Genomic DNA, 19,483 nt, shown 5'->3' with positions numbered 1-19,483 from the left:
TAAGAAACAGTGGCCTATATTAAGCGACTTCTCCACTTTATGCTTCGTTTAAGTTCGCATCCAAATTTACAAGTATTGCTGCCTCAGTATATACATTTTGTGAAAAAAAATAGTCTGAATTGATCACGGAGGTGTGCCAAAGTTACATTGATGTTTTTTAATGGTCATTATGCTCTAATTTGTGCATATACTTGTGTTTTGTTTTTGGTAAATCCATTGAAGTTCTGTTCAGTCATGCGTGAAAAATATTTCGTTGATACAAAAAAAAAATTCGCCGAAATGACAGCAGTGTGACAATAACAATGCTCAAGTATATTCCAAACATGTGAACAAAATATGGTTTTATGCTTTTGCATCATTGCAATTAAAATTTGTTGCTTAAAGTAACAGGTTTTTGTCGAACGGCGCTTTATACCATGAAAGCATCAAACTATTGAAAGCATCAAACTACTGAAAGCATCAAACTATTTTTTGTGTGTAAAGTTAGGCTAAACTGCTGATATCATGTCCAGCTGTGAATTAAATTTACAGTACAATATCAACAAATTTCATGAAATAAAGTCATATCTCAGTCTGGAAGGTAAAGTATTATCTTTAATCTTTTTCATTTAGTATAAAGTGACTTAAGATCAAGAAGCAAGGTAGACAGTCAAAAACACATGCTTCAATTATGCCATCATTGCTACATTTTCATTCATAAGCAAAGATATTTGACCATATGTTAAAAAGACAATAAATATTCTTGTAAAGGCCAATTTACAAGTTACAATAAATATTACTGCTATTACGAGTTCTTTAGGTACACTTTTTTAGATGTTGCGTTGTTCATGTATTTCATTTTTTATTCCTATCAACTTGCAAGACATTACACCAGTTTTTTTGCAAATATCAGATGTTTTTTTGTAGCAGTTACAGAATAATTATGGATAAAAATAGCAGTAATAGCCACAATAATAGGGGTGCCTCTAAAATGCCATCGTAGGCTTTGAGTCTAGGTATTGTAGGCATCAATTCTACTGTCGTGCACTTTTGCTACTGTTGGAAATCAATGAATGTTTTGTGGTGCATGAAATGCAAACTACTTGCAAGAACTTAGTGTAGGCCATTTCACTATTTAAATTTAAACAATTAACTGTTTTTGAGGCAATATCCACAATCATAGGCGCCTAGTCCGGGGGGGGGGGGGGGGTCGCATTCGTAACGTTCTAAGAAAAAAAGTCCTAAAAACAATGTGTTTCTTACACGACGCATAAAAAACATGTTGACCTAGTTTCGTTCATCGTTAACGTCGCCCTTTTGGTTAATACGCCTCATGCATTGTAATTCATACACAGTTTTTCGATACTTGATGACGTCATAGTAACAAATTATGACGTCATAATACATCCGCCCCCCCTGGAAAAATGAAAACAAGGCGTCTATGTCCACAATTAAGCTCTAAGTGGCATTTGTTGCGTATGGTTTAAAGTTCCAAACGATTTTGCAACATTATGCTTGATGAACGTTGGTCAACTTCCTATTCGTCCGAGTGTGTCCGGCTTATTTGGTGCCTGATGGGTTCTAATGCATTGTTTTATTTTTACAGGTGAGTTTCTTGGGCCTGATGATTTGTTGAGCAACTGTTCAAAAAATGAAAATGATGGAAATGTAAGCATAATCCAACAGTTTCAAGTGAATTTGTATACTCATAGATATTGTTTTTTTGCAGATAAATGCCTTGATTTGTGTTTCACAGATAGTATTAATTAAAATCGCTAGTTTTTACAATCTTTAACTACATGCTAATATCAAATGATGTAAATAAAGAATAAATATTAATAAATATAGTTATGTTCTTTTATGTTTATTTTTTCTCTTTTACACAGTTTGAACAGCACCTTAATTAAACTTAAACCAAGTCAGTTCCATTTCAACATAGGTAACTGAATTCAATAAAAATGTCAGTCATAAACAAAGTAAGTAGGGTCAGTGATGAATGGTAGGAGATATATTGGAATATATCGTTCATAACTTACATTTTACTTTCAAACTATGAATTGCTTGACGAAAAGTAAAGAAACTTAGTGCTCTAAAGCAGCCAAAAATTAACCGTAGTAGCTGTAAACCTTTAAAAATTATTGTATTATTATTGCCAAACCTCTTTGGTTTAATTAACAATTTTAGGTTACTTACTTTAAATGTTGCCTATCACTTTTTTTTTTTTTCAGAAATGTTGTACATCCATATCAATAATGTTTTCATTCATGTGCATTGGAAAAGGAACAAAAGTTGTATTTCTACAAGGTTAGTTAACATAACCTTAGCAATACAGAATAATTACATATGATCAATGTGGATCCAATAACATGTTAAGTATGTGAGCTGCAGACAGGTGGCCACTGTTTAGCCCTATTTGGTCTCATCAGTGCAGTCTGGTGTGACTATTGTAGACGATCTTACTGTCAAGTGATCAGACAAGGACTTCCACTTGGTGGTGTATATACAATCAGGGCACTGATTTTTTTATTGTGTGTCAAACGTTTAAGAGAAAAATTATCGAGTGTGTTGAGTAACATAAATCTTGTAACCTGGTAACACAAGAGAAAGATAAGGCATATTTTTAATTAAAACATTGATTTTTATAACACTTAATTATAAATTATACTGGTATTAATTAAGGTTCGTCTTTGCATGCAGTTTTCTACTATGCCTCTTTCCTCAGATCAACGAAAATGGCACTTGTTTGGTTACAATGCAACTTGTTTTGTACCAATGCAACGTGTTTTTAATAATGCAACGTGTTTTGTAATAATGCAACGTGTTTTGTAATAATGCAATGTATTCAGTAACAATGGCAAGTTTAAGCACAATGTGGTTTTTCTGCTGAATGTTAAAGAAAGTGCTGGTTTTTACATGGATTTTGACAAAAAAATCATTATGATAAAACAGTCAAAACGAGAACAAAACGTATTTATACAAAAATACTCATGAAGAGTTATCGATGATCAGCATCAGTGTATTTTATTTTGAAATATAACAGCAATATTAATTTCGCCCAAATATCATTGTCAATTTCTTTACTAAACAGAATAAAAATAAATGAAAACAAAGCTCAACGTTAATTCCATTTGCACAACTCTACAACTGACAATAAAAACGATAAAATATCTCCAACAAGGAGCTAATCTCAAAGGTTTTTTGAGCATCGTTGTGTTTTTTTATATATTATTATCAAGATATTGTGATGATTTACTGTGTGTCCCTTCTTGAAACAGCAACATAAATTTTCATGCCATGTAAAATTCGTAAAACAGTAAACCCTAAATTCACAACCTCAAACATAAATTATATGCTTGAATTTATTTTTTCGTATCCCTTATAGCAAATTGACTCTCAGCTAACTCACACACTTAAGCTGCCCTGTAAACCACTATTCGCATTAGATGGACAGTTGAGATGGCTTAAGCTACTTGCCTTTTTATCTGTGCTGAAAACAAAGAAATTTTGATTGGTGTGTCAGCTTCGAAACTGTGTTAAACCCGTCATGTAAACGGGGTTACTGATTGGTTAATTTTTTATTAGAAAGTAGTTATAAGTGTGTAAAGAAATTCAATAAATGCAATACCTTATTTCTAATCTCATTTTAACTTGTGGCTAAATAGTAAATTTTGTTCTTAAATGATAGGCAAACCACCATCAGAACATGGACCAGGCACATTTGAAACTTGCTGGAAAGGCCAAATTGCAGAGGAAAGGTAAATATTCGTTTGCATTTTGAGGGGCAAGAAGGGGATTCAGAGTTTTATTTTTTAAGTCTGCATGTGTTTTGCTCATTTAACTTAAAATGTCAGTGTTGAAACTTTCCTTCCATCATCGTTAGTTTAAAACTTGCTACACTTTTATAGTTGCCCCGAAGTCTTTTAAAAATCATTCGACAAAATACAACAAATGTTGAATGCAAATTTAAAACAAATCTTTTGTATTTTCATGTCATCAAGTAAGAGTAAAATAATTTGTGTAGCATCAAGAAGGCTTCCGATTCAATTCAAAAACAATTTTTCTTGCTGTAAAATTTTGCAATCAAGTTTCAGAAATCATAAAATCTGTGCTTCTCCATCCCTTGTTTCAAACTTGCATTAGAAGTATGTTTTAACATCATCATATATTTTGTTGTGGTTACAGACCTTTCTCTCAACTGCATTTCTTTTAATACTACTAGTATGTACCACATTTGCCATTATTTCACACAAAATTATACTGCCAAATGAGAGGCAAATTCATTGTCACATGGGTTATAGAATGGAAATAACAAACTTTTTCATGTTTTAGTGACAGAATCACAGCAGTATTGTGCATTCCAATGGCTTCAAAAAAGGAGAGTTCATTTGGGGATCCAGATTGGTTTTGTGTCATTGTTGGATTTAGGTCTGGAAAAGTTAGCTTTTATACTGAGGTACATAAGAAAGAAATTCAACATTTGTACATTAATGTTATCTTGAAATTTTAGCACTGGCACATTCAACATGCTATTGCAATTTCAAGATTCAACATGCTGTTGCAATTTCAAGATATTCTGTACAAATATGCCAATCATGCCACTGAATGAAATATTACTGCGTTGTTGTTTTAAATTGTAATCATAAGTAACAATCACATCAACCATGCATAAACATATCGCTATCGTAACCTTTATGTTGGATGAAAATGTTTAATCAAAACAAAATAGCATTACCAATTTATACAGTAAAGATAATAATTTTTTTTTCAGAACGGATTGTGTCTTATAACGAATGATATTCATTCAAACCCAGTCATTGATATACAAAGCACATCAAATCTGAACCTTCAACTAGAAAATAAACCTGTGGTTCAATTAAGTGAAATATGTATTTTGTGTGAAGACGTTATAGTTGTTATCAATGGGAACCAGTTGTTTCTTGATTTAGGAGCATGTCGAAACCAGCTTGCTGTAGGTAAGAACAAATTAATACAGGCCCCCTAGCATTTAGGTTGTAATTAAACTTACAGTGAGCTGCAGACAGAGCCACTGTTTCAACCTGATAGGTTTCATAAGAGCAGCTATGGTGTAACTTGCAACGATTAGCTGGCAACACTTTGTGGTGACTATACAGACACCATTAACCATTAGATACCGAACTAGGTGTAACCTGCCAAAAACCAACTAAGGTGGAAACACTGTGGCCAAGCAAAAGCAAAACCAATAGTGTCATCAGGCTATTAGGTTGAAACAGTGGCCCTCTCTGCAGCTCACTATAAAAACATTAGTAACACTAGACTTGTTTTGAAATATTGTTATCAGTAAAACTTTTGTGGCACACAATTCATTTCTCTGTTCCTTAAATAAAGTGTTGACAAATTGAAGTCCCATAGCCAACAAAACAGTGAAATTATTTTATAACATACTCTTGGAGCAATATTGTATGTGTTTTTCACTATTAAAATTTATTTGTTTTGACCAAAAAGTTTTTATTACATTAGCATCTGCATATGGAGAAACACCTTCCACATCCGGTGCATTGACTTATAAAAAATTCAAATTTGTTGGCCAAGATGTTGTGTCAGGTGTTTTAAAGCGTGGTCTTGTAACTTTGTCACCATTTGATGATCTTCAGTCTTTGACAATAAATGGAGGTTATAAAGCTGATATTTCAATTTCAACTTCCCCACTTCATGAACTAGTAACAACAGGATCTAGTCCTTATGTTGGATGTTATTTGTATCCAGTAAGAAGATCTGTTTTTAATAGGAAGTTGTTTGGCAAATTGTCTAATTTAGTCAACAGTGCTTGCATTTCATGCAAAATGTACTTATAATTGTGTAACACTTGTTATTCAGGATGAAGCAGAGTTTCAACTGTCATATGTTGCATCTGCTGTTGCCAACAAACTCAAAAATGCTTTTTATTCAGCTGCTAACAATTGGTGGAACTGGAAACAAAAAGAAGTGGAAGCTCCAATTGATGAACGTGCTTTACAAACTGTAAGTTGTATTGGTGTGTTTGATATAATTTTTGTGGCTGTAATGTTTGCTGTAAAACATGGATGAAATATTGTGGTTTCAGGGAACACCTATCAATATTGTCCATGGGGTGCCAGACAACAGGCGCTGTGGAAATTCTGTATGCTTGGCTCCAGGTTGTAACTGGTTGGCAGCTGTTACTGACAGCTTTGGAAGAGTTGTTTTGCTTGATATAACTGATGGCTGTATTCTGAGGATGTGGAAAGGTTTTTTGGATTCTAGCAATTTTTTGTTACTTTTCAGACTTTTTATCTACCTCAGCCACCTACTTTTCAGTAACAGTGCCATAGTTTTAAAGCAGTGATTCCAAAGCTATGGTATGCATTGCAATAGTGGTATGCGAATGTCTTTACACAGAATTTGTGGGAATTTAAATATTTCACATGTTTATTTTTGGGTTCTCACATGTTTTTTGTTACGTTTATGATGCAACACCTATGTTTTAAAACAGAAATTCCAAGACTTTTTTACAAGAATTCAAAAAACTATTTTTTTGTTTTTTTCTCTTTTACTATAAATTTTTTAATTTTATGGTTATATGTGGTACATGAACATTGTTTGAAACCTCCTATAGGCACGGGCTCAGAAAAAAATTGTGTTACAAAAAAAACATTACTTTCAGGATACAGAGATGCTCAAGTTTCATTTATTCGAGTATATGATGATACAACAAAGGACAAACAGGAAAGATTCAAAACCAGCTCTTTGTTTCTGTTGGTGTTTGCCCCAAAACGGAGGATTTTGGAAGTTTGGTGTTGTATTAATGGCCCAAGAGTAGCAACATTTAACATCAGAAAAACTTCGCAGTATGTATGTTTGAAATGACAGTAAACAAAATGGGTAACACAATGTATTAAAACAAAACAAACCTGTAAACACTGCAAAAGCTTATATATCTTGTTGAAGCTGTAAATACTTTGACATTACACAAAATTTAAAATTCATTGAAATGAACTATTTATTCCCAACAGTATTACTTCTTAACATTTGATAAGTTTAATGATTTTAACTACTTTGGGCCGGACTGTATTTACACACACATACACTTTGTGGTCAAAAGCACACACTGAAGCCAATTTTGTGTGTGTTATTTTAAGTTGAATTTATTATTTAGGCTGCTAAGGGTTGGTGATAATATACTTGGATTAATGTCGGAACAATTATCACAAGTCAAAACTTCACCTTGGTGTTGTGTAATGAGTGATGATGGCAAAATAAGTTCAATCAACATTCCATTTCATGCAGCATTAAGGTGAACAAACACTGTGTTTTAAAACTTATCTACGTTGTTTAAGTTTGTGACATCATACTGTAAGTGAGCAGGCTAAAAGGTTTAAAAAAAACTTGTGCATAAATTTGTGGAATAAATATTCAACAACGCTTTGTCTTTTATGTTTTGAAAACGTGTTTCGCTTTTATAATCTTCAGTTTTAAAAAAAAAAATTATCATTGGTAAATCTGTGCTAATTGTGTTGCTTTGGGGTGACAACATGTGTTTTTTGACAAACTAGCAAATTGTTTAACATATGTTATTGTTGAATACAGTATCTCACTCTAAATAGTCTCAAATGTGTTTTGTTAGTGATGCAACAAGCAACAGAGCACGACACATTCACCTTCTAAAAAAAATAAATTCCCTTCTGCTTGCCCGAACAGGTAATATTAGCTTTCACATCTTATTTGTTCAACGTTGACCGAAATCACAATTCATTGGAATTTAGGTCAACGTTAAAGAAAGTTTTTGGTTTTCACAGGGATTTTGCCAAAAAAATACAGTTGCGTTAGTTTAGCTGTCAAAACAGACCAAAATCCCCCCAATCCTGGATACGCCTGTGCATTCTCACATAGATGGGTGGTAAAAAACAAACGCCACTGTATTTTTTTGTCAAAATCCGCGTGAAAACCATAAATTTTCTTTAACGTTGACCTAAAAACCGCATCGTGCTTGCATTCGCCATTTGTTTCCAAACAGGGAGCATTGTTACCCAAAACTTGGCAATGTTACCACACATGTTGCATTTTTGGGAAACAAGTGTCATTTTTCGTCAGTCTACGGACGAAACGTCTTTTTTCAATAGTTACGTTGTAATGGCAAGCGGTTTACTTGCGTGAAAGTCAATTAGTTTAGTTGTTAAACACGTTGCCAATATTACTCATGTAAAAAAACACCTGTTAGCGCTCGCAAAGGTACAAAGAGGAATATAAGGCTACTGCTTAGAAAATAGTTTTAATTTTTTTGTTTTCTTGATAACGTAAGCTCACATTTGATCCCTTTGGTTACAAATATATTAAAGTCTTTCTTTCAGCGTAGTAGTATTAAAACTACAGCGCAAGCACTACCGCAAAAACTTGCATCGAGTGTTCCATAGCGTTACGTGGGTATGGTGGTATTGAATGACATGCAAAATCAATAAAAATGTTTCGCACCAAATAAAAACAGTTGAACACATATTTTCTTCTAAAGATAAACTCATGCGAAAAAAACTTCTCTGTGTTTCACAGCTTGTGCATTAGTGTTCATTGTTGGATTAAAGTTTTAGGAAACAATATATTAGTGATTACAATTTTCCCTTTAAGTCTCAATTTTAACTTATGAAGAACTTTGTTTTTGCAAAGAAAAATATGACTACAAGTTTTTGAGATGGTATGACTGAATACCAGCTAATGATTTAAGAACCACTCTTTTAGATGATGTGTTAACTTTTGTTCTGAAACTTAAAAAGGTTAACATTATTTTTTATTTTAATTTTTATTGGTGTTTTTGTGCAAGATGAAAAAGAAATCATGAACCTCATTCTGAAAATGGACATATGCTCTTTTCAACAACAAGCACTGGAGAAACTTATGAAGCAAAATAATATACAGTGTCATACCATACGGTATTGTATTGAAAGCATTCTTGAACGTTTGGCATCTCAAGGTATGCTGTACAATGTATCTAATGTGATATTTTTCTAATTTCAAATTTTTTTAGATTTACTTAAGGAAGAACATGATTTTAAGATTTTTTTATTACATACCATTTCAGTTGTTGAAATGCATGAAAATATTTTGAAACTATCAACTTCCACAGAACTAAGGATGGTTAGTTTTGTACAAGTTATTCTTTTATCTTGTTCTTAATATGCAGCTTTAATTTGATCAGAAAAGCAGTGGTAACTTGGAAGAAATGGATGTACTTGAATCTGAAATAAAAGATCAACATGATACTTTTCTGACCTTTTATCAGTGTGTGGACATGGTTTCTGGTTTTAAAGTAATATGTTAGCACTTTTATTAAATTGACATGAACCCTGTAAAATGTGAACATTTTCCCCAAAATTGTATTTTCTAGAATGAAGAATATACATTATCAAACAGCCTAATGTACTTTGGTTTCAATGAAGGACAATGTAACCTAAAAAAATGGATAGGGGATTCTGTTCATGTACACCAAATAGGTAATTCAATGCTTATTTTTGCTATAACCAGTATTTGTAGTAACATTATATTTATATTACTAGGTTCACTAAATATGAACCAACTACTTATAGTGTAAATTTATTACCTTTAGTTGCATGTCTCTGCAAATTATGACCTTGTGATCACACTTAAAACAATCAGCTGCATGTACAAGGCCGTTGTTTCTGTTAATGACAGTGTAAATTTTGTTGTTTTATTGAAATCACCTGGTAGAAAAAATCAACCATATCAAATAACAACCTATATTTCGTGAAGTGAAAAGAAGAGTACTTAACACATTCAAGCACTTCTGTCCTACAATTATTTGTGTCTATCAGCTGTATATCATTTGCTTTCTTTTAACAAGAACGTTTTGTTTAAAATCCTTGTAGCAATTTACCAAGGCAACACTATGAATTTCAATGTATGTCTTTACTTATCGGTAAATCAATTGCTTCTTTAGGCGGTTTTCTTTTCAAAGAGTCTTTAAAACATGGTTTGGCTCCTGAAAGCTTTCTTTTTGTTTTGGCTAAGTTCAAAAATATTGAAAATGGTGACTTACTTATTCTGCTGTTCAGATATTTTTTGGAAACAGAAACTGGATCATATGAAGGTAAGTTTAAAGTGTGTTTGTTTGGTTTTTGTATATTTCATGTTGTTTGACAACAAAATCCTATTTGAATATATTCTTACGTCATTGGTGTTTGTCATGTTAATTTTCTTATCATTCACTTAGTTCTGTTAATGCCAACTCGGGTAAAATTTTTACCAAGTTTTCAGAAAATGTATGGAGTATTCAATGTTTGAAAAATCATTTCTTAAATTAAAGCGATTCAGAAATACTAAGTTTATAGACAAAACCATTTAAGCTACAAGACTAAACTTAGGACTTATGCAAATAGCTTTACATGAAATTTGCAACTAACATGCTTACATATATATGACAGAGCTTGTCAATTCTGCCAAAGTTGTGTTGTACGTTATGAAACTTATGTGTACAAATGACATCGCGGAACATGGCAGTTTTACCTGTTTAACAATGATACAAGTAGTTGGAGAAAAATTGTGCCAAGAAAGAACAAGCACACCTGCATGTCTGATGGCTGCATCTGTTTGTAAGCTGTTTTGCATCTGGTATCAAGTAAGAGTTTATGCTTTTGAATAATTGTGTTCAAATAGTGCAATATGATATGATAAGTATTTTTCATTTTGGTAGGATATGATCGTCAACAGAACCCAAGATGTTGGTACAGATAAAGGTAACATAATTTTCTTTTAATATCAATATCACCATCAGTCTGTAGGCTCATCAGTGAATAACTAAGACATAGGGTCTTCAACTTTTTTTAACCCTTTTTGTGCTACTCATTATTACTCCTGTACCCCTATCCGTCTTAAGAACTGGATTGTGAAAGAGAATATATTATTTATGTTTATTTTTATTATGCCTGGCAGACTTGGACAACTAGGTAATTCCACTATAAAAACCTATTTGTCCAATTCTGGTGTTACAAAGTTTTGTTACAATGCACACTTCCAGTTGTTATAGTGCTGGTCACAGCAATAAATGCTTGGTCTATTTCTGTAGCAATACAATTTGTTTGTACATTTTTGTGGTGATATTGCTGACAAGTTTATTGTAAGAAAAGCACACCAGGTGAATCATAGTTCAAGAACCCTAAACTAACAATGAAAATAATGTGAATACCACACTGCAGCCTTACAGTTTTTATTTTTTGATGTAGTCTCAGATACTAACAGTAATACAAAGTTTTGGAGCACAGTGATAAAAAGATTGAAAGACTGCCTATATGTCAATGTGTTGCTATCCTTGGCTTACCATGCAAACCATGATGTTCAAGTATGTCAACCATTTGTTGTTTGTTTTTAGCTTGACAATAATTTATTTGCAGATTCAGTTGGCGTCTTTAATTTCTGTTTCTGATGTTCTGAGGAATGGGAAAGGTAATAAGCAATAGATGACCTTCTGCATTGGTATGCCAGAAACATGCTTATTAGTGTAAATAAATGTATACTGTAAGTTTAGGGTACTATTAAATGATACCAGAAATCACTCCCCATGTAGCCCTTTTTTTACCTTTTCACAACAACAATTTTTAAGTATGATAATTCATGTTTAATGATGGTTAGTATCGAGTTTAAATCCTAATTATGTGTCACCATCTTTAAAAGTTTTCTCCCTTAGTCTTGGGAACAGGAAAAACAATTATTCCAAAGTCAAAATGCATTAGATAAAAGACACTACTTTTCTAGTATTTGAGACTTGTCATAGAACTGTAAACTCCATATACTGTATATTTTATCACTGCTATAGATTTCTATTAGAACACCGTTTTCTTATCTAACTCTTGTCACATTGCTGTTTACAGGCCACATACCTGAGTTGATCAGTAGATATTTTCAAAATGCAAGTATTTCTTCCCAAATGCTCTACTCTGATTTTTCTTTGAATGCTTTATCGCAAGAATGGAAACAATATGCCTGTAAATTAATTTCTTTGGTTTATTTGCCTGAAAAAATGGTGACAGGATTTATGTAATTTTTCGCAATTTTTTGTTGAGTGATTGTAGTTTTTCTTACTAACTGTTATATAATTTTTAGTATTTTGGAGATCACACATGTCAAACCGACTTCAGTTCTGTTTAAATGAAAATATGTTGCTAGCACATTGGTTTTGGGATAAAGTGGTTGAATGGAACAAAACTCCAATGGTATGGCTTCAACACATTCTTGAAGTTATATTGAAATGGTATACTGATTGCCACACGGTCATAAATAATGCCAGGTTTAAATTGATAGGTTGCTAGACTTTAGACTTACTGTCTAAAATAGTATAAATATTTAGTTGTTCTTTTTGACATTATTTTTGGTTTTGTTGTAGAATACGTGTTACCTTTTGGAAGGTATTTCACATTTGAAACAAATTAAAAATACAACAAGATTACAGCACGGATTATCGTTGATGGCATGGAGAGCATTCATAAATAAAAGAGCTAAAATTTTAGCAAACTTGATGGAAAAAATGGGAAAGCTACCAAAAGACCGCTTATGTGTAAAAGTAAAGTTATCTTTAATACAATATGTCTGGTTGCTTAAGTTCACTTATATTACAAGGAAGTTGGAATTCATGCAGACAAAATTTTGGAATTTTGCCACTGCTGTTATGAAATACTACAAATAGTAAATACAACTGATCCTAATCGTAGCAGTGACTTCAGCCAGCCAGGTATGTTTATCGTAGTGCTAGTAAGTACTTTTTAATGAATCATCGACCAAATCATATATTTTGAATAAAGATAATATGGTTAGTTTTGAAGAGAATTTACATTACCTCATTTTTAACACCTACACTTTTTGCTTCTAGATGCTGTTGAAATATTAAGTGGTTATGACAATTTTCAATGTTGGGGTGCTATTGTAAAGAAAGAATCAATTGTTGAAATTGCAGAAGTCCAGCCACCCTGCAGCACACTTCTTACCTGTCACAGACTTTGTTTGGCTATGTAAGTTTACATTTGTTTTAAGTTACATTCAATATACAAATTAGATTCAGATCTAACAATATTTTAGGACATCAGAATCTAGAGAACGCAGTAATGATAAAGACTTGTCAGGATAAAGTGGCTGATGCAGCTAGGCTACAATGCCTAGGCTGTGAAGCCTGTAAACCTCAACAGAATCTAGAGTATACATGTGTTCAAATTTTGGTTTGGTAATTTAATTTCAAATGCAGTGTATACGGTCTGACAGATGCCCTCATTTTTGCTTAGAAATCTCCTTACACTGGTAAAAAGTGCCAAAATGTCTGGAATTTTGAACCAGTAAATTAATGTAATATTCCACAGTTGAGACATGACTGTAATAAACGTCATTGAGGAAACTATGACCAAAAAAGTATTGGCTAACACTAGGGCTACCATAGTTTTGACACAAAAAAGGATAATTTTTGGGGAATGGCACTCTTCAATCATATCAATTTATAAAGTTTTTTATACAAAAGAGGTTTTGCCTTTCATTGTCATAGTAATCCTAGTTAAACTCTTTTACTAGAAAACTTCACTGCAGAATTACAGTTAAAACTTCACTTTGGTATTCATGTTGTTTGTACTGAGGAGGTGCTGGCTTGAGGCCTAGCTGGCTCTAAGGCACATTGTGACAAGTGGCATGAGCATGAATCTACACAGACATAAGCCAACACACTACCAATCTATATTTAAATCTTGTGAGGGAATCAACTTTTGATGAGTAGAAGAAATTGTTAACAGGCAACCTTTTTGATCGTGAACTTATGTCATAGAGTTATCAAATTGGCCCAGGTTTTTGACTGGCCCTAAGGCTTTGTATGCCTAGTGGTTAATCCGTCACAGTACTTGGGCAATATCTACTTCTGAGTATTTGAAATCCATTAATGTCCTCTCAGGTTATTTTTATTTGAAACAGGGAGGACATGTGGTAGCCCTAGCTAAGGCACTGTTTAAAAACTATTTTAGTTATCAAGGTAACTGATGTAAATGTGTCCAGAATTGTGCTTTGACAGAATATAGATCTGAATTTAAATCTATAACTTTGGACCACATCCTGGATGAGTTATCAATATTACACACGAAGCAATGCATGACTTTTAGCACTGAGAAAATGCCATGCATTTGTTAAACCAAAACTCAAATTACACATTTAAATTTTTCCATTAATGTATTTTTGCTGTTCATTAAGAAGCTGCATAACAATAGCCACTAGTTTCATGGGAATAGATTATCAGTATCTTTGAATAATTCTCTTGAAGTAGCTGAACTACAAAATTTACATCAAAATTACTTCCCATTATATCCTAATGGTTGCTAATAATTAAAGACCGATAGTCTGTGATTATACAGTATGTCATTAGGTTCTTGGTAAGAAAATAAGCTTAGCATGTGGCTGTCTTTGAAGTAACAACATTGTATCTTTTCACTTAAAGGTGCTTAGTTTACGAGTAAAAATTGGTCTGTGCGACCTTCACATTAAAGTCAACATGTCATGTAAAAGAATAAATCGTTAAAACTATATGCAATTATCCAGATTATGCTATTAACCAATTTGTCTGCAATTGTTTTAAGGGTACTGAAAGGCTTGGTGAAGTTTGAAATCCATGGAATTAAACCTTTATCTCGGCTTTTTGGATCAAATGTGTCACAAATGTTGTTTTCAGAGGTGGTTAGTACAGACTTTGTGATACCTAATGAAAAACAATTATGCTTCACAAGAACAGAGGTTTGAAGTGTAGAAAGTATAATTTTAAAGTACAACACTTAATTACATTTAAATTTTTCTATCCAGATATTCTGTAGCATTTTGTCGAAAGCATTAAAAACAGCAGGTGAAAATGAATCTACGCTGTGGTTTAATATGTTCAAGATGCATGCTCCTGATATAATTATCGATGTTGACCAGGTTGCATATCTTTGTCAAAATTTTTTTTTTCAATTTTTTTTTATATGCTTTTCAATATTTGCAGTTGACCATTTACTATGTGGAACAGCTTTTCAAGCAGGGATTAGATGTGTATGCATATAAAGTAGGTTCTAGCAAACATTTCTAAGAAGTTATTATATGTACTTCCCCCCCAGACTGATTTATCATATTCAGCAATCTTTGTTGTTTTGTTTAGTTTGTCAAGATGATTCCAAATGATGTAAATGTTACAACTATGTTATTATCAATTATTGGAAAAAGACTGGCAATGCACATGAAAAATCTACAACATAATAATCATGTAATGATTATGTCTCAAATGTCACCACCTGTTGCATCATGGATTACGAAACAGGTAATCTTAAGTTTAAGGAAGGTAACTAACACTTTCCTATCCCTAGTGGACTGAACATTTGGCAATCTTTTTTTATTGGACAAAACTTCAAACATACCTTAGTTCAATGTTTCTCAACTCTCTGTGGCGTCTGACCCTAGACTGTTTTTCTTGAGCGACGCTGTCGGGTTAATTTAATTGGCATGTTTTTGAAACTGGCTTTACTGCTGCAGAATAAGCTGTTGACAGTCTGCTCACTTTTTTAATAATGATTCCGTTACCACTGTGCAGTAATTTACACCAAAGAGACGCTAGTCGACAAAACTTTTTTTCCAGTCGACAAAACTTCAAACGCACATAACTCTGCTGTTTCTCAATGGATTCCGATAATTTGCTTGACAAGATCCATAGATTGACACAAAATTTATGGAAATGTAAAATGAAATATTAATTTCGAACGAATATTGTAACGCATTTTAATATGCATTGTCATAAATCCGCTATAACTTTTTTCATAGGTTGACAGGAAAAATAATTCTACCACCGTTGGAAAACCCTTTAAAATCCCTTTACAGCGATACCTAACTTGTGTAACATTTCAAGATGGCGTCCTGGAACTGCCAGTAAAACCCTCTGATTTTCCAGCGACCCCGGCAAACGACTTGTCCAATAGTTTGGTATCGTTGGAAAGGTATTTGTGTAAGCTTTGCAATGGTAGTAGAATTGTCTTTCCCGTCGAACTGTAGCCAAAGTTACAAGTAAAAGATTGATTTTTTTATGACGGTCATAATTAATATTCGGTCAGTAAACATATTTCCCCCCACTAATGAGAAGACAAGTTTGGTATCGTTGGAAAGGTTTTTCAATGAGCTTTGCAATGCTGGTGAAATTATTTTTCCTGTTGTGGCTAGAAAAAAAGTTATGAACGAAAAACTGTTTTTTTTGGGCCGTGGTTATGAACAATATTCGGCCGGTAAACATATAGCCCAAGTGAATGAAAAGACAAGTTTGGTATCGTTGGAAAGGTATTTGTGCAAGCTTTGCAATGGTAGTAGAATTGTCTTTCTAGTCGAACTGTAGCCAAAGTTATAAGTAAAAGACTGATTCCTGTTATGACGGTCATACTTCATATTCAGTTGGCAAACATATTTCCCCCACGAAATCGCGCACAAATTAGGTATCGCTGTAAAGGATTATTTTTCCTGTCGACCTATGAAAAAAGTTATAGCTGATTTATGACAATGCTTATTAATATGCGTTACAAAAATCGTTCGAAATTGTTATTTTTTTTTTACATTTTTATAAATGTTGTGTCAATCTATGCATCTTGCCCAAAAATTATCGAAATCCCACGAGTAACGGCAGAGTTATGTGCGTTTTTTTAAGTTTTGTCGACTGGAAAAAAAGTTTTGTCGACTAGCGTCTCTGGTTAATTTACACATCACATTTACACTATGACGTCACAATATAACGTAACTTGACGTGTATTCACGTAATTTGTGACACTCTCTCCCTTCTGAAGATTGCAAAAAAAGTGTTTTTCTTGTAGTTTCAAAAAGATTATGCAACGCAACAATCGGTGATTAAAATACCACGTTCAAAATTTAATTTGTTTAGTTACATATGCTCTACCAAAATAGAAAACCTATGTTGTCAACCTTCGTTAAAACAGTATAAGCTATTTATTCTATGGTTATTTAGCTTGGTGATTGTCGTTGTCCCTTATGGTAAGAAATCCAACTCACTAAAAATTGTGTTCACAACTTCGGTCATTAATGGAATTCTGCGTATTTTTCTAGTTTTCAGGTAGTTCGAAATCCATTTTCACTTGTGAACAGACTTGCATGCAAATAGATAGGACTTAAATAAATTCTAATACTTCTGTGTGAGGTCGCAGTCGTGTTTGAGCGATCATGCCTTGCCTACACAGACAATTTCGAAGATTTATATGTCATGTTTTGGACATTTTTGGTTTTTGTCCGCGCTCAAGTATTTATATGTGCAATACTTTTTATGTCAACTTAAGGCATATTCTCCAACTTATATCCGTCGCTTTTGGCGATATCACATAAATCGTACGAGATTGTGTGCAAGGACATATTTGCGTCGGTCAATTTCTGCAAAATTCACTTCTACATGATTATCACCATGCAGATTTTTTTCCTGCAGATTGTTATCACTTATTTTTATATCTCTTTACAGTCTTGATGGTAAGATTTTTGGTTAGAGTTGGGAATAGCAACGTCTTGTAATACGTTTAACAAACATAGATTTTTTTCTTTACAGAATGCAGATGACGTTTTAATCACTGATCTTGGTTGTTGTAGAGTATTAGCAAACTACGTTATATCACTGTTGGCAGATGGTAGTGACCGTTGGAAGTTTGCTGTTGCTATATTGGACACCCTTTCAACCGTTCCGGTTCCAGAAATGAATGTGGATTAAAGCACACTTTTACTTGTGCACATTCGTTTATTATATTAAACATCATTGTCAATGTATATTTTGAGTTGCAATGTATAGCAATTGTAGTTTGCAAATTGATTTAGTTTTTTGTTGTTGTTCTTATCTTGCAAGAACTACGGAAATGCACGCAATATAAATGCTGTGCTGTGGGTTGCATAGCTGTATTTCTCTGAAAATGAGTTTCGTCGACGGGAAATGCCCACCACCTGCCACAATATACAGATGACGTAACAAAGCAAATATTGATTCATGGAGAAAAATACATTGGTTTAAATTGGAATTCTTCAATAAAACGCGTGTAACGCAGAGGCAGTAATTTACGGTTGGGCAAAGCAGAAGTTGTCGAGGTATATATGTGGACCTATCAAGCACCAAAAACACAAATTTACTTTTAGGCAAAAAAAACTCAGTAATTAACAGCAACTAGTGTGACCGGCTGCTATAGGCTACTTGGTTCAGGTGTGCGCTTTTGCCACAGCTATTAAATTTCGATCGCAGATGCACACAAAAACTCACCTGTTGTGCTTTTTTGTTAATGCTTAATATTTCGTTTTGCAGGACTTCATGAACTGACTGATTCTGAGGACACATTTGTTTAATTTAGTGTCTTTTATTTCATCTGCTTCGATTTTCGAGTATTGTACAGTATAGTGTGCTTTGAAGTTTCAGTTAGGTATATTGTACTGCAGTAAAAGTTAATTCATTCAAAATAAAAATAGATAATTTAGTCAAAAGAGCTGAATCTGCTTTGCTGATGTCTTACTTCTTGTGGTTGCATACCTCTTTGAGGTAAAACAATTTCGACGCGTTACCAACTAGTTCTGTGTTACAAAGTAACCTAGGGGATGAAGTAACAAATATTTTGAGATTACTTTATGTTCGAAATATATCTGCAAATTACGGAAAGCTTGCATACCATCTGGAATGCCGTCGCGTACCACCGGTTGGGAAACCCTGGTTTACACGATTTCGTTTCAAACTTTTACTTATAGATGCACCCGCAGTTCGGTGTGCCTAACTACGGTTTTTATAATTATGCTACATAATTATTCTTTACTTCCAACTTGTTGCTTCGGCAGAGAATTATTTGTGACAATTTGTTCATTTAAGCCTGTGGTTCCCAACCTGAATTCTATCGCGAACCACTTCGAGATCCTGCACAGTTGCCAAAAACCACCAGTTCATTTCATTAAAAAAAATATGGCATAAATGAGTGAAGTACGATCTTTAAACCTTGTTTTGGTCGCATTATTTCAGTAACGGTCTGTGTATATAATTTCAACTGTTTTACATTGGTTATATTGTTAGCGTCAAATATGTTCAGGGTTCAAATTAGCGGTAAAAAACGTATCGCAAAAACGTTAGAACTTAAATTCCAATACTTAACTTTTGCTTCGTACGCGATTGTGCATTATGCTTAAAACCTGCTGTTTTAAACTCGTCAACCTAATATTTGTTTCGTCATACATCGCCATCGTTTCACTGACTTGCGCAATAGAGGCTTGAAAAAATACGAGGATTGAAAGAAGTCGTTGACATTGCCAAGAAACGTATTTGAGAAGATTTGAAAAAGGTATTGAGGGATGTGCGCAATGGAAGCGCACCTGTCCCGTAATGTTTCAAACTTTTTCTGATATCTAATCTAGAAAAAGTTCGAAGGAAAGGCTACACTAAATTTTCTAGCAAACCTAGTATCCGTAAACAAATCTACACATATTAACGTTTCTCGTCAAATATATGTAATCATAGGCT

The 19,483-nt window shown here is 33.4% G+C and overlaps 1 protein-coding gene across 2 annotated transcripts; it reads left to right on the top strand.

Annotated features, from left to right (window-relative positions):
• Positions 1–316: 316 nt before the first annotated feature.
• LOC145906477 (rab3 GTPase-activating protein non-catalytic subunit-like) lies at positions 317–17,881 on the top strand. Of its 2 annotated transcripts, none has more exons than XM_082993909.1 (31): positions 317–580; positions 1,586–1,647; positions 2,208–2,283; positions 3,665–3,734; positions 4,309–4,432; positions 4,748–4,952; positions 5,479–5,723; positions 5,836–5,979; positions 6,062–6,224; positions 6,641–6,824; positions 7,133–7,270; positions 7,601–7,674; positions 8,789–8,938; positions 8,993–9,102; positions 9,164–9,274; positions 9,353–9,458; positions 9,923–10,072; positions 10,407–10,600; positions 10,676–10,718; positions 11,205–11,320; positions 11,373–11,424; positions 11,850–11,963; positions 12,082–12,191; positions 12,362–12,538; positions 12,595–12,706; positions 12,845–12,983; positions 14,577–14,730; positions 14,797–14,910; positions 14,975–15,034; positions 15,128–15,286; positions 17,552–17,881. In XM_082993909.1, exons 1-31 carry the CDS (start codon positions 505–507, stop codon positions 17,708–17,710), a joined length of 3,891 nt encoding a protein of 1,296 aa, XP_082850035.1. In that variant the 5' UTR covers positions 317–504; the 3' UTR covers positions 17,711–17,881. The 2 variants fall into 2 exon arrangements, with proteins under 2 accessions (XP_082850035.1, XP_082850026.1); XM_082993900.1 differs by having other exon boundaries at positions 15,784–17,692.
• Positions 17,882–19,483: the final 1,602 nt, after the last annotated feature.

Source organism: Ascidia mentula, chromosome 1, assembly GCF_947561715.1.
Source record: "Ascidia mentula chromosome 1, kaAscMent1.1, whole genome shotgun sequence".
Taxonomy (NCBI): Eukaryota; Metazoa; Chordata; class Ascidiacea; order Phlebobranchia; family Ascidiidae; genus Ascidia; species Ascidia mentula.
Note: the sequence above shows the minus strand (reverse complement) of the source record. Positions and strands in the feature narration are given on the sequence as shown.